Below are 14,230 nucleotides of genomic sequence, written 5' to 3' on the forward strand. Positions count from 1 at the left end.
AAACGCATCTTGTTCACATGTAAGGGCCCTGTTCATGTTGGACAGACATTTTAATTGCATTTTGTGTCTGTTAAGAGGCACAAAGACACTCTTTATGTTTATGCCCCCGTAACTGCCGTTTTAGCTGAGGGGGAGCTCTGGGCGTTTGCGGGAAAAGCTCCGTGTTGCAAGCACCAATCCGGTTCGTCTTTTTTTCTATAGACAGTACTCACAAAGGTATAACGATCAAGATCAACTTAAAAATTGCCCGGAGTTCTCCTTTAACACACATAAGTATGTTTTTTGTTTTAATAATAATTATTATTTGTAATGCTTTAAAGAAGTACACTTATTTTGATGTGTTGACTAACATACTAAAGCACATGTAATGTATTTGACTATTTGAACACGCACGCACGCACGCACACATGCACACACGCACGCACACACACACACACACACACACACACACACACACACACACACACACACACACACACACACACACACACACACACACACACACACACACACACACACACACACACACACACACACACACACCTGAGCTCTTGCTGAGCAGCTGTAGTGTCCAGTGTATCTTCTAGTTCAGTTCTCAAAGCCTCTAACTCCTCCCCCAGATCTCTTCTCTGTTTTTCAGCTCTCTCCCTCATCCCTCGTTCATTATCCACCTCCTCTTTAAACTCCGAGACCTGAGACATTGCCTCTCTTAAGGCTCTCTGAGCTTCGGTGCGACGTGCCCCCTCTTCTTCCAGCCTAAGAGAGAAAAAGAGAGCAAAAGATGTCATTACTGGAGAAGTATTAGCAACTGCGCCAGATTCACTATAAGGTATATTTGTGTTTGTGCGTGTACCTTGTCTGTAGTGTGGTGATCTCTTTCTCTCTTTGGCTCAGGCTTCCTCTCAGCTCTGTGACGAGTAAGCTCAGGTCGGACAGCTGTTCTTGAGCCTCCACTGATTCTCCTTCCATCCGTCTCTTCCACTTCTCCTGCTCCAGACGGCCCTGTTCTTCCCTCTTCAGGCGCTCTAAAGGAGAGAAAGAGACAGTTATTCGGACTTGCTGTGCTTTTGAACTATCACTGCATGGAAAAGAGATACTTTGAAATGAAGTGCACTACTGTTCAACAGTTTGGCATCATTACTCCAGTCTTCAATGTCACATAATCCTTCATAAATCATTCTAATGCTGATTTGGTGCTCAAGAAATATTTCATATTATTTTCAATGATGAAAGCAGTTGTGGTGTCAAATATTTTTTGTGGATTCTTTTCAGGATTCTTTAATGAATACAAAGTTTTATTTGCATTTATTTAAATTGTTATTTTTTTTGTAACAATGTAAAAGACTTTACTGTAATTTTTGATCAATTTCATGAATCCTTGCTAAATAAAAGGATTTAAAGTTTTTTTTAAATCGTTCTGACCAAAAATGGTAATGTAAAAAAAGAAGGTTCATTGTGGTTCTGCGATATTTAATTAATGCATTCTTGAAATTTAAGACACAAAGCCTAAATTCAACATATCCAATGTACATTTTTAAATGTATTATTAAGTCACTGCTACCTTCTAAATCAGCGATGACAGCTTCCTGTTTGTTTTTCAGCTTGTTAAGACTCTTCACCTTCTCCTCTTCCTCTGTTAGTTGATCTGCCACTTCATTCAGTCTCTCGTCCAACTGTTTCTTCTCCTGAGAAAGAGAAAGACAGAAACATTCATAAATCACTATAACATTGTAGCTGCATTTTTTCAGACAAATAAACAACCCTCTTCTCTTTAAAGTCATAATGAAATCAAAACTGACAATTCTTACTTCTTTATGGAATACTGCAGTATTTATAATCCAACTATCCAATAAATTCCCAATGGGAAAAATCAAGTCCCGCCCTAAATGTTGTCTTGTTCGAGAAGCAGTTTCACTTGCATATATGTCACAATAGGGAAGAAAAAACTATTGCAACTTCTGTTTCATGCGACTTCAACTACCTTGCTAAATCGGTCTCTCTGCTCTCCCAAAGTCAAGATCTCGGCCTCCAGACTCTTCACTTTGCTTTCCAGGGTGACTTTCTCCAGCTGGAGGCGCTGACGTGTCCCCTCTTCCTCCTCTAGCTGTTCTTCCAGATCCTGAGAGAAAGAAACAATAATCTTGACAGAAGATATTCAATAGTAGACATCAGACATTGACAAAATCTTCAGTTCTCCACACCTGCACATGTTGCTGTACTCTCTTCTTCTCATTGGTTATCTGAACGGTCCTCTCCTCTTCCTCCTCCAATCGGCTCTCCAGCTCTCCCAACACATCTTCAAGCTCCTGTTTGCGACTGGCCAGCCGTGCTCTCATTTCTTCTGCCTCTGCGAATAACTCCGCCTCCGCCTGAAGCTGGTCGGTCAGCACGGATTTCTCCTCCATCAGCTGTCAAGAAGACATCCAGATGAATGTGGAAACCAAACAAATACATTTCTTTCTTCTTTTGGTTTACCAACATGCACAACAAAAATGAGTGAAACAATGAAATAAAGTCACCTGTTGGTTTTTTTTGTCCAGTTCAGTAAAGTCAAGCTCTAGTTTACTCAGATTGTCTTTGGCTTTCTGAAGCTGTGCTTCCCGAGCTTGAATCTCTTCATCTTGACGGGTCACCTGCAGCAAGGGCTTCACCTGGAGGAGAGGTCAAAGGTCAAAAAGCAAATTAAAAAACATGCCGCATCCCAACTCACATACTTCCATTGCACTGTAAAAAGGGTCAACCTGCAATTGTGCTCTTTTAAAGCACAATTATTTTTTTAATAATTAAAAAATGTAATAAAAATAATAGTAAAAGTAAATTAATATTTAAGCAATGCTTTTTTAATTTAACATTTTTGACTTAATTCAAATTATCCTGAGCTACCACATGAGGTATATTATTTAAGTTAATGCTAGAATATACTACCATTCAAAAGTTTGGGGTCAGTATGAATTTTTTCAATTCATATTTTTATTCTACAAGAGTGCATTAAATTGATCAACAGTGTAAACAAAGAACTTACTTTACAAAAAAATCGAATAAATGTGTTTTTTTCAAAGAATCCTGAATAAAAATGTATCATGGTTTGCACAAAAATATTAAGCAGCACAATTGTTTTCAACATAGATAATATCAGCATATAAGACGAATGATTTCTGAAGGATCATGTGACACCGCAGACTGGAGTAATCAAATGAAAATTCTGCTTTGCCATCACAGGAATAAATTACATTTAAAAATATATTAGAATAGAAAACACATTTTAATATGTTTTACATTATTACTGTTTTACTGTTTTGATCAAATAAATGCAGCCTTAGTGAGCATGAGAGACTTCTTTCAAAAACATTTTATAAAATCTTATCGACCCCAAACTTTTGAACGTGTAATTCTGAGTATGTAGTAAGAGAGAGAAACATATTACCACTCCATTACTTTATATATTGATACAAAAATTCCACGTTCATTGTGTTTACAGGTTAGCTTTAGCTACATTCTAAATAAAATCATTACATTTAAGGAGCTACATGTATTAATCGCTTTTTTACAGCTTGTAACCAAACTTAAAAAAGAGACCTTCCCCGACTTCCTAGGTTGTCAATGAAAGCCTGTAGACTGATTTTTATGTGAAAGATAAGATGCTGGCTGCAGTTTACTTAATGGCCACCGGTGTCGCTTATAACAAGGGTTTCGTAATTCTACAAATAACCCCTTTAAAACTCATTATTTGGCCTACTTAATTGTTTACTTTATATAACATGTTGTGTAATGCTTTGTGTTACCTTGGTGAAGAGTCTCCACCACTGCCAGTTTCTGAGCTTCAGGTATGCTGCACAGTTCCTCTGCATCACACGCAGAGCGCTGAGCTGCTGCTGCTTCTTATGGAACGCCCTAAAGAAAACATGTCAGTTAAAACTTACATGCACGCATATTACACACCACACAATCTATGACACACACATACACGCACGCAGACACTTACCTCCTGGCGAGGTATCCACGGGCCGCGCTCTGGAAGCGGATGATGGTGTCAGTGATCTTCAAGTCTCGTTCTTCCTCCAGATGAGCCAGGACTCCAGCCCGGAAGAACACCTTACTCTGTCCTACCCGGAAAAGGTTCTTGTCCAGCTCCAAAGCACTGATCTATAGATACAGTAACAATACATAATCAACAACATACTAATCAGAGATCTGAATAAAACACTAAACCACCATTGACCTTCCCCACTCAGTTCTTGACCCTAAAGCATCCGTTTATGATTCCAAAACTCTAGTGTGTAATATCCTCTATCAAATCAATATTATGAACTCTTTGATTTAGGTTTGAGTGACATCACTTACCATGAGCTCACACGCCTGTTTGCCATCCATAAAGGTTCGAGGAATGGCATTTGGAGTCAAGATCTCATACCTGAGAGATACACAAACAGAAAAAGAGGCAGACAGATAAATAAGACGCAAGAATACGCAAGAAGCAAGAATATCATTTATGTAAGATATACCTAAAGCATAAAAGTATTATTGTAAGCAATTATTTTTTCCACAGACATTCTCACACACACACACGCACGCACACACGCACACACACAATTTACTTATCTACTGTAAATGGGGAAATTCCATAGACTTCAATTGTTTTTATATTTAGCTAGTAATAAATATTATAATCTAGCACTAAACCTAACAAAAAACGTTCTGTTTTTACCATTCATTAACATTATTTACTTCATTTTTATACTGTTTTACAAATTAAGATCAAAAGGGGGATTTATCAGACTTAGCTCACTACAGGGTACAAATTCATCCCACAAATTATGGTTAAATACACACACACCTCTGTCTGAACTCCTGGAATGGGATGCGGTTCGGGAAGCCCTGTCTGCAGATCCTGATCCCCTCCAGTACACCATTACACCTCAGCTGATCCAGAACCAGATGAGGACTCAACTTCCCTGCCTGTGATTATTTAAAGAACAAAAAGAAAGGACAAAAAACACACACACACACACACACACACACACACAAAACATCAATGATATTAAAATTCTATATTTTGTCTAAATATATTAAAAATATATTTTTTAAAACATTACAATTTACAGTAGGAAAATGGCTTCGATATTTTGAGATTTGCTAAAGATTACATTGAACACTTATTCAATTATTTACATATTTTTATTATAGATGAAATGAGTGTTAGATGATTGTAAAGGTAATCTAAATGAGCATACATAATTAAATATCCAATATCCACTGATAACAATACATTTTCACCAACATTTTGTGCAACCTCACAATAAATACCTTATCATTAGTTTCATACCATATATCATAGAGTTTTGAAGTGCCCCCATTATTATTTTTCAGTAGTGTGTAATATAGCTGTTTGTGAATGTAAAAGGTCTGAAAAGTTTCAAAGCCCAAAGTGCACGACAATTGGAGATACAATCTCCCAAAATAACCGATTCTGAACTGCCTGAAACGAGTCTTCATTAATTCAAGTCTCACTTCCTGAACAAGCCTACGTAAGTTTGTAACGAATTTGCATAATGCCCGTCTATGGTCTTCATTGGCTGCCTGTGAACAACATCTACTTTGCCCCGCCCTCAAAAAATGTAGTTGTAGCTGAGGCCTGGAAGAGTTTGGTTTGTGTTGTCGACATGTCAAAAAAAATTTGTTTTCGACATTCAGTAAAACCAACGCCATCTTTATTGTTCGTATCACTGTGTATAGAAGAGCTGAGGAAGCCCCTTGAGCTGAAATTCAGAATAAGGTAATATACGTCGTTTGTTTAGTTTCTGACACACGTTGTTACCGGTAGAACAATCACAAAAGATTGGGCCATCTGGCCAATCAGAGCACAGTAGGCCTGCGGAAAGGAGGGGTTTTGAGAGACTGAATCCTTTATCGAATTGTTTCAGACTCTGTGAGAAAAGAACTGATGCTGCAAAAGTATATTATGAGAAAATTCAAGTGTTTTTTGAGCTTGGATGCATGTAAACCTTTTGTAAGAGACCTTTAAAAGTTGATTAGGAAACTTATTAAAAAATATCATAATAGGGGCACTTTACAGATATGTTAAGAAGAGAGAGAGATCTCATCGAAGAAGTTCTCACTAGTTTTTCAATTTCTCTTTCTATTCTTACCTTTTTCTCATGGTTAGGGATGATGCAGCGCAGGAAGTTGGGGTTGGTGTTCCGGAGGGTGGCCATCAGTTTAGTAAGGGACTCTTTGTAGAGTTGCCCCACCGTGCGAAACATGCCCTTCTTCGTCTTAAACCCAGCGGCCCCAAAAGTCACCGGTCCACTGTTCTCTCCGGACGACCCCTGGTCCAGACCCACAATCCTCTCCACTGACAAGCACAAAACAGACCTGTTATTATCTAAAAAGAGTATGTTTATGGCATGTTCAGAGAGCACTATGCAGAGGTGGGAGTAAGTCACACATGTGCAAGTCACAAGCAAGTCTCAAGTCTTAACCTTCGAGTCTCAAGCAAGTCCAAGTAATTTTTTTATACAGTCAAGTCAAGTCAAGTCAAGTCACTGCCTTATGTCAAGCAAGTCAAGTCAAGTCGTAGCTTGGGTCACAAGTCACTGGCAAGTCGTACAAACGTTTGACGATTTCACTGAATTTATATATTAAAATAATTTAAAACTACAGAAGTTGTGGACTATGGTTTTATTTGCAACTTTATTTTTTTTAATATATGCATTTCCACATATAGCTGAGTGGTTACTACAATAAAAATCTAAATGTAACTGAAATTAGGCCAACATTAAAGCATGAAAAAATAAATATGCCTCAAACATTGCAGAAGACCATTAAAAGGTATTAAACAATTCAAAATTCAAGTATAATTCCTATGCGACCAAAGGCATTCTTCAAACTGGCATCCCCTTAATACAAGTTATGTATTTTTAATTATGAAGTTAAAACCGCCAATAGGTGGCGCCAAATTACCGTATTAATGTACGAGTCATAGAAGCATTCGTTTAACTTATGTTCAAAACGGCAGATTCGTTCTGGAACTAAGCAACTAGGTCACTGAATCACAAATACGCATAACTCTTTCTGTGGCTTGTTTGGAACTATTGTCATTGAGGAAATCGAGCAAAAACAGAAAATATTTGGAATATTAGGCTATGTCTAAATGTCACATCACAATATTCACTCTTTGTTTACTGAACTGTTTTATAAAATCATTATCACATTTGCAATCGCGTCAATATTCTGGAAATATTTTTTTAATATCATATGTTATAATTAAGAAAATAACTCATACTAGGGCATTTTTTCCACCACATTTTGAATTTTGGGTGCAATATTAATTCTGCTGGCATTTTTATAACATCTAATAGATGTAACCCCTGATAACATCTAACCCTGCTTTAAGAGAAACATAAAACACGACAAAACATTAACAGTTTTCTATGTTGTTTTTTGTCATTGGAAAGAACGACATATTTGGCTTTAAAGCATGATATAAAAAGAAATGTGGCAAATGTTATACAAAACATATGACATCATTAATTATCATTTGAATATTGACAACATTAAGCTAGCTACATTTGAAAACATAATTGTGTATTAAGAGGCATGCTGTTTTGACCAATATTCTCGATTTAGAGATAGTCAAATTAACTATAACAAACAGGTTAAACAAGCCATAGCTTACTTTTAGACGTGGTGAATGAAGTTCGACTGTTCGAGGTTGTGATGGTCGTCCGATATCCCTTGCCAGTTATTATGCGTACAGCAAATCTTCTTGTATGAATATAGTCAATTTCTAGTGTTAATATCCAAAAAGAAACGATGCTGGGAGATGTTTTTGTATTTAGCGTGCTCACCGCAATGTATGTTTTTTCTGGGCTTGTGCAGTGTCATGCAATCGCGCAGAATCTGATGACTGGCGTCAATGGTTCCGTTGCTTTCATTTCGTTCATCAATTGATGTTGCGATGATAAATGTATATCAAGTCATTCTCGAGTCATACAGTTCAAGTCAAGTCAAGTCTCAAGTCATTGGATCTCAAGTCAAAGTCAAGTCGAGTCATTTTCTTAATTTAGTCAACCAAGTCTCAAGTCCTTAAATTTGCGACTCGAGTCTGACTCGAGTCAAGTCATGTGACTCGAGTCCCCCATCTCTGGCACTATGGCTCTATATTAGTGCTATTTCTGTATAACAATACAACAACCAAAAAGTTTTTGAGAAGAAAAGTTTTCTGTTCAAATGGAAGTCATAAAATGAACGTGTTCTTCTTCTGAGACATTAAAAACTTCCCAAAAAGAAAGGAATTCTGTGTGGATTTCTACATTACAAGCACTTTAAGAAAGATGCTTTACGAAGAATAAACTACAGGCAAGCAGATCACAACCATCTACTGTTAAACCAAACTTAACTAGAATAAGTTCTACAGCAACCCATAGAAAACTAACTACACATTCTACTAAACTATAGTTAAAAAAAACAGCAACCCACACATCACATCACAATCTGATGCAATGAAAGAGAGATGAGAGAAAGAGTGAAGGGCAAATCATAATTAGATTAACTGATGGAGAGGTTAAAAGAAGAAGGGCAGGAAAACCTACTGCTGTCAGAGCCATTGGTTTGCAGTGTGGCATAAGAGTCAAAAAAGTACACACGAGGAAGAGTTTGAATATCTGAGAGAAGAGTAAAGCAGAGAAGAGGAGAAGAGAAGAGAAGAGTAGAGAAGAGAAGAGTGTTAGTCCATTGTAGATTACAGTGTTAAATATTAGAAATCGAATAAAAAATGTTTTATTAACATTGGATTATTAAACATTTATTAATCAATAGCACAATTATTATACATATTATTTTAGCATTTTCATTGTTTGTAGCAGTTTCTAATTGTTTTAAGCAATTCATTAATTTATTGTTGCCATTAATAATATTTGTTTGTTATTTTTTTTAAACAAACAATATTTTTATTATTTGTTTGTTTGTTTTCCTGCTTCTAAACCGGAAACTTTGGGAAATTATTATTATTATTAGTTTGCTTATTTATCTGTTTATAAACATGACATCTTTAAACATTTATTGATAAATAACATAATATAATATAATTATATATCATCCCTTCAATTATACTGAAAACTTTAAGGTTATAATTAAGCTGTTTTACCATTTGCATTGCTGGAGACAGCTTATAATTGTATCAAGCAATTAATTAATTTATCATTTATGTTAATAATAATATTCATTAATTAATTCATTTATTTATTTATTTTCAGCTTGTGAACCTAAAATTAATTATAACTAATAATAATATTAATAACATCATCATTACTAATTTATTTGTCTTTGTTGTTTATTTTTTGTGGAAATATTTTAAAATTATTATTATTGCTATTATTATTATTTTTCTGCTTCTGAACCTGAAATTTTGAGACATTATTCTAATTACACCACAGCGTCTTTTAAGCACATACCAGTGCAAAAAACCTTCCCCAGTATAACAATGATTTACGACAGACACACACACACACACACGCTTCCCCTCACCCTCCCTCCAGAGCTCAGAGATGAAGGGGTCAGATGACTGATGCAGGAGAGATGCCACATTATCGTTCAAAGGATCCATGTTCTTCACCAGCCACTCACTTGCCTTATAGTCCACCTGACAGAGTAAGAAAGTAGACAGAGTCCATTTTGACTTCATGTTGAATAGAAAAAGGAACAATGGAGAGACTAGGGTGGTAAAAAAAACCATCTGACCTTGCCAGCATAGTGTACAATGGAAAAGTCGGCCTCTTCTTTAAGCTGCCGCGGCCGCATGAACTTTGAGTGTGAACCCTGCTCAGCTGACAGTTTGTCCACAAATGAGCGATCAGTTGCCCTCGGAAACCAACACTCCTCATCCAATAATGCCAGCACGCCAGGAGGATGAGCCTATGGAGCGAACCAATTAGAAACACTATCAAGGCACTGCATGTCAAACAGTGGCGGATTTAGGGGCAGAAGGGGTGATTTGCCCAGGACACCTTAATCAAATCAGGTTGAATGACAGCAAACTGTCATACATTCTCTATTATGTGAATTAAGATCTACACACACACACTGACCGGTCTCTCAATGAGGTCGATACAGGGCTGAAGATCCAGACCGAAGTCGATGAAGTTCCACTCGATGCCCTCTCGCTGATACTCCTCTTGCTCCAGTACAAACATGGTGTGATTAAACAGCTGCTGCAGTTTCTCATTAGTGTAGTTGATACATAACTGCTCGAATGAGTTCAGCTATTGAGAAAGAGACATAGAGAATAACATTTCAATAATTAACAGACATTTAAGGTGAAGTCTGTAGGATTTTTCTGTTAAAATTCATTCTTTTAACCCAGTTTATTGTCCATTGACTACTATTAGTATGTCATTCATGGGTTTATCTCCTAAAAGTGTAAACATTGAGCCTCTTTCCTGGCACCATCAAAACATTGAGAGTGGTTCGTTCAGATCTGTCAATCTCTTTCCAGCTTGACCAATAGCGTGAGTTTGGGGCGTGGCTACTGTAGCAGGCGGAGCCAGAGGGTGTTTAGCTGGTGTGAGACCATGGGTGACAGTGACATTCAGCTTCCGTTACAGAAGTACAAGCCAAAATTCAATGCATTTATACCTTCAAAGATTAAACAGGTCATGAACTCATTAGTTTCTACTTAAAAAATAATTGTTTACTCATGACACATAGCAACACAGCTGAATGGATTTCTAATATGTTGGAAATTTTATTGAAAGTAGCCTACTTTTACCTGTAGAGATGTGGCTTCACAAGCACCCGTGAGAACTGTTTTTGTGATTAGTTTGAGTTAGGGGAGACTAAATGCATGAAAGGGCATAATGAGTCTAAGGGTATTTGCAAGGTTGTTTGAAAATATGCTTTATTTTGGTAATTCTGCTAGGTGCCACTAGTGTTGCTCGGATCTGGCTCACCTGGAAGATCTCAAATCCAGCGATGTCCAGGATCCCGATGAACGAGGCTCCCTGACGCTGCCTGCGGTCCAGGGCTCTGTTGATCCGGTGCACCAGCCAGCGGAACAGACGCTCATATGTGGCCTTCGCCAAAGCCTCTATCGCAAAATCAGCCTGAACACGCCCACCAAAAGGGAAAAAATAAAAATTCAGGTTTTTTTCAACAGCATCATTGAAGCAAAAAAGTATTTTTATTTGTCCTCACTTGATGAAATGCTGCAATAAGTCACAAAATGACAGCCAATCAGGACACGCTAACTGAGCATTAAACATTGGGTCTGACTCACCAATAACTGTACGGATTATTTCGTATTATACTACAGGGCTGTTGAATGCTTGAATCTGACTGGTTGACGAACGTTCTCAACTGTGCAATTATTTTCAGGGAAACGCACGGCTGAAGTAGTTCCAGGCAGGTCTTGTACCGCATTACAGTTCCATATCACTTCGCAAAATATTTATCCGAAAAACAGCAAAAGAACCAAAACTCACAACAACACTGACCAAGCAAATAAATATAGAAAACAATAGTTCTGTCAGGACCACTATCGTCAAATACGATTGACCATTAGCATATAGTTTGTATTGGCGGTATGGTTCTGTTCTGGGCGAGAACTCTGGGTGTTTGAACATAAGTGTGTGTTGGCAGTGTGTGAGCAAAACCACCCTAGAATGATAAAAATCCACCCAGTGTTTTTTTTACAATCTCATTAAATCATAAGCACTGTCTCAGAACGAGCTGTTCTAAGATTCGGCTCAATGTGACGTAGAATTGCGCAAGCCCCACCGACGTGGTTTGATTGACACTGTGGTTTTGGCATAGACCCGCCCTCGGTGATCTGTACACCAGCCTCCATTGTTTCAACGACAGCCGGTGTTCTACACGCTGTTCTGATAGTAGTTTTCACTTACTTCCGACATCAGAGCCACTGTAAACGCAGTGGATGGATTTTATTTACGAAGGAAAGGCGCCACTTAAACTTCGAAAATACATTTATGTTTGCGCAAATCATTTTCTGACTGACTGTTTTGTGAACTAGGGTCAATTCAAAGCAGGTCTTGCTTCAAAGTTAATCCTCAAGTGCGGATCGTTGCCTACTATTCGCGATCCAACGTCACCTCCAGTAGAAGTAAGTGTATTTTAGGATTTTTGAGCAAATAGTCATTTCAGTTGATGTCAGCCAATTCAACAACAAATGCGTCTAAAGTTGTTGTCGTCGTAGGATGTCTGTGTATACCATTTGAACCTTGTTTGTATAGTGTGTACCACACGTTTATAAACATATTTTTTAAAGATATTGTATTAAAAACTGTGCATGTTTTCTGTAAAGACAAGACATCAAAATTGCTATATACAAAGGCCAGCACATCGACACGAAGCTGTAGAACGAGGGATATTGGCGTGCAGACAGAAACATCACATAAATGTAATTTCGTTGTTTGTAGTTTCAAAAAATTGCGCCAACATTATCACAGTTCGTGTGTGTCTGTGTGTGTGTTACACATCCATAATTGCAAAGGGGACGCGATTACAACTCTATAAGTACATAAATGTATCAAATAACCATTCCGAGACGTCCTGGTCCTTTCTCATTTGTGTTTCTTCTGCCGGAGTCTCTTCATCATCTGGGTCTGATTCCGGTTCAAACATGTACGGCGGAATGCCATACAAAACAGTGCGTCTCTCACTCTCAGCCATTCTGCTTCTACCAACTTTTATTGCCATAGGTATGCAAGTTACGCCCTCATCCAAAGGCAGGGCGGGGATATGCAGCTCATTTACAACAGCTCTTTTTAAAACAGGCCCCAAAAATGACATTTTCAAATAGTTATAATAAATTAACTGTGGGGTATTTTGTGCTGAAACTTCACAAATACATTCTGGGGACACCCGAGACTAATATTACATCTTGTAAAAAGGGGCATAATAGGTGCCCTTTAATGTACAACATAATTTGAGAATTTAGTCTGATTCAAAGGGGAATCAGAATGCCAAATCCTGACTGGATGAGAGGAGGAGCTGGGGATGGAGGAGGGTAAATAGCTCCTGAGAAACACGATAGCTGCTGATAATACTGAGGAAGCTCATATATGTATACAGTGATATCAGCTGAGAGTCAGCTAATGCGAGCTTGACTAAAGTGAGGTGCCAGAACTAACGCTACGCTTGATGATAAAAATGACTTAACGAATTAAAAATTAATTATTTCCATGATTTTGCCACAATATTATGTTTTATTATGTCCCGAAAGCACATACTCTTTCTCCCGCTACTTCTTTCTATGCACACTTCCACAAAAACATGATGTCAGCGATTCATATAAAATAATATAATATAATATAGTTGTGATGAAATTGCCTATAACTTCTTAAAACAATTATAAGGCCAACCAGAGAAAGTGCTTTTTGCGTACTGTACGTGTGGTTTTAATTGTTCCTACATTTTATTTTTGATATGGAGAATCATGATCTGTTCATGAAAAAAGATTTCACGCACAAATTTGAGCGTATGCATGCTTAGTGAATGAATTTCCCTGATTTGAAAAAAAATTCATATGTGGAGCAGGTATTGCAATTACACTACCATTCAAAAGTTTGAGCTCAGTATAATGTTTTAATGTTTTTGAAAAAAGTCTCTTATTCTCACAAAGACTGCATTTATTTGAATAAAAATGTAAGTAAAAACAGAAATATTGGGAAATATTATTGCAATTTAAAATAACTGATATATACATTAAAATATAATGTATTCCTGTAATGTCAAAGCTGAATTTTCAGCATCATTACTCCAGGTTTCATTGTCACATGATCCTTCAGAATTCATTCTAATATGCTGATTTGGTGCTCAAGAAACATTTCTTATTATTATCAATGTTGAAAACAGCTGTGCTGCTTCATTTTTTTTTTTTTTTGTGGAAACATTTCTTTTAGTATTCTTCGATGAATAGAAAGAACAGCATTTATTTGAAATAGAATTTTTTTTGTAACATTACAAATGTATTTACTGTCACTTTTGATCTATTTAATGAACCTTTGCTGAAAAATTGAAATATTAATTTATTCTTAAAAAGTTTGTTTGAATGGAAGTGTACATTTTGATAAGAATTAAAGACAATTTTTTCTTTGAAATATCTAATAAATAATGATAGTAAAATCTATAAAGCACTTTATGCGGAGCTGTGACTTTGAAATGGTTTGATATGCGACACTGTTCACTAATGATTCAAACAAAAGTTATGATTTAT

General features: G+C 37.0%; 2 protein-coding genes across 11 annotated transcripts in view; both read right to left on the bottom strand.

Moving 5' to 3' along the window:
* The window catches only part of rpl18 (ribosomal protein L18), a 34,008-nt gene extending 33,970 nt beyond the window's left edge, over nucleotides 1-38 (bottom strand). The window contains exon 1 of the mRNA XM_077209095.1: nucleotides 34-38. Within this exon, the coding sequence (XP_077065210.1) occupies nucleotides 34-36 (3 nt within the window). The 5' untranslated portion in view covers nucleotides 37-38. The remainder of the gene's footprint in view (nucleotides 1-33) is intronic.
* The window catches only part of myh14 (myosin, heavy chain 14, non-muscle), a 49,327-nt gene that overhangs the window by 18,606 nt on the left and 16,491 nt on the right, over nucleotides 1-14,230 (bottom strand). For 5 of the 10 annotated variants that reach the window (XM_077209067.1, XM_077209063.1, XM_077209050.1 and 2 more), the window contains 16 exons: nucleotides 10,947-11,099; nucleotides 10,086-10,259; nucleotides 9,739-9,912; nucleotides 9,526-9,640; nucleotides 8,592-8,663; nucleotides 6,147-6,352; nucleotides 4,835-4,956; nucleotides 4,342-4,411; nucleotides 3,983-4,143; nucleotides 3,783-3,891; nucleotides 2,520-2,651; nucleotides 2,202-2,408; nucleotides 1,982-2,119; nucleotides 1,562-1,685; nucleotides 854-1,025; nucleotides 544-756 (listed from right to left, as the gene is read on the bottom strand). In XM_077209067.1, coding sequence (XP_077065182.1) covers nucleotides 544-756; nucleotides 854-1,025; nucleotides 1,562-1,685; nucleotides 1,982-2,119; nucleotides 2,202-2,408; nucleotides 2,520-2,651; nucleotides 3,783-3,891; nucleotides 3,983-4,143; nucleotides 4,342-4,411; nucleotides 4,835-4,956; nucleotides 6,147-6,352; nucleotides 8,592-8,663; nucleotides 9,526-9,640; nucleotides 9,739-9,912; nucleotides 10,086-10,259; nucleotides 10,947-11,099 — 2,342 coding nt within the window. The remainder of the gene's footprint in view (nucleotides 1-543; nucleotides 757-853; nucleotides 1,026-1,561; nucleotides 1,686-1,981; nucleotides 2,120-2,201; nucleotides 2,409-2,519; nucleotides 2,652-3,782; nucleotides 3,892-3,982; nucleotides 4,144-4,341; nucleotides 4,412-4,834; nucleotides 4,957-6,146; nucleotides 6,353-8,591; nucleotides 8,664-9,525; nucleotides 9,641-9,738; nucleotides 9,913-10,085; nucleotides 10,260-10,946; nucleotides 11,100-14,230) is intronic. The other 5 variants (XM_077209091.1, XM_077209089.1, XM_077209083.1 and 2 more) reach the window with 1 other exon arrangement.

This window comes from Siphateles boraxobius, unplaced genomic scaffold (genome assembly GCF_051911475.1).
Source record: "Siphateles boraxobius isolate OS27281-9 unplaced genomic scaffold, OSU_SipBor_1 12, whole genome shotgun sequence".
NCBI lineage: Eukaryota > Metazoa > Chordata > Actinopteri > Cypriniformes > Leuciscidae > Siphateles > Siphateles boraxobius.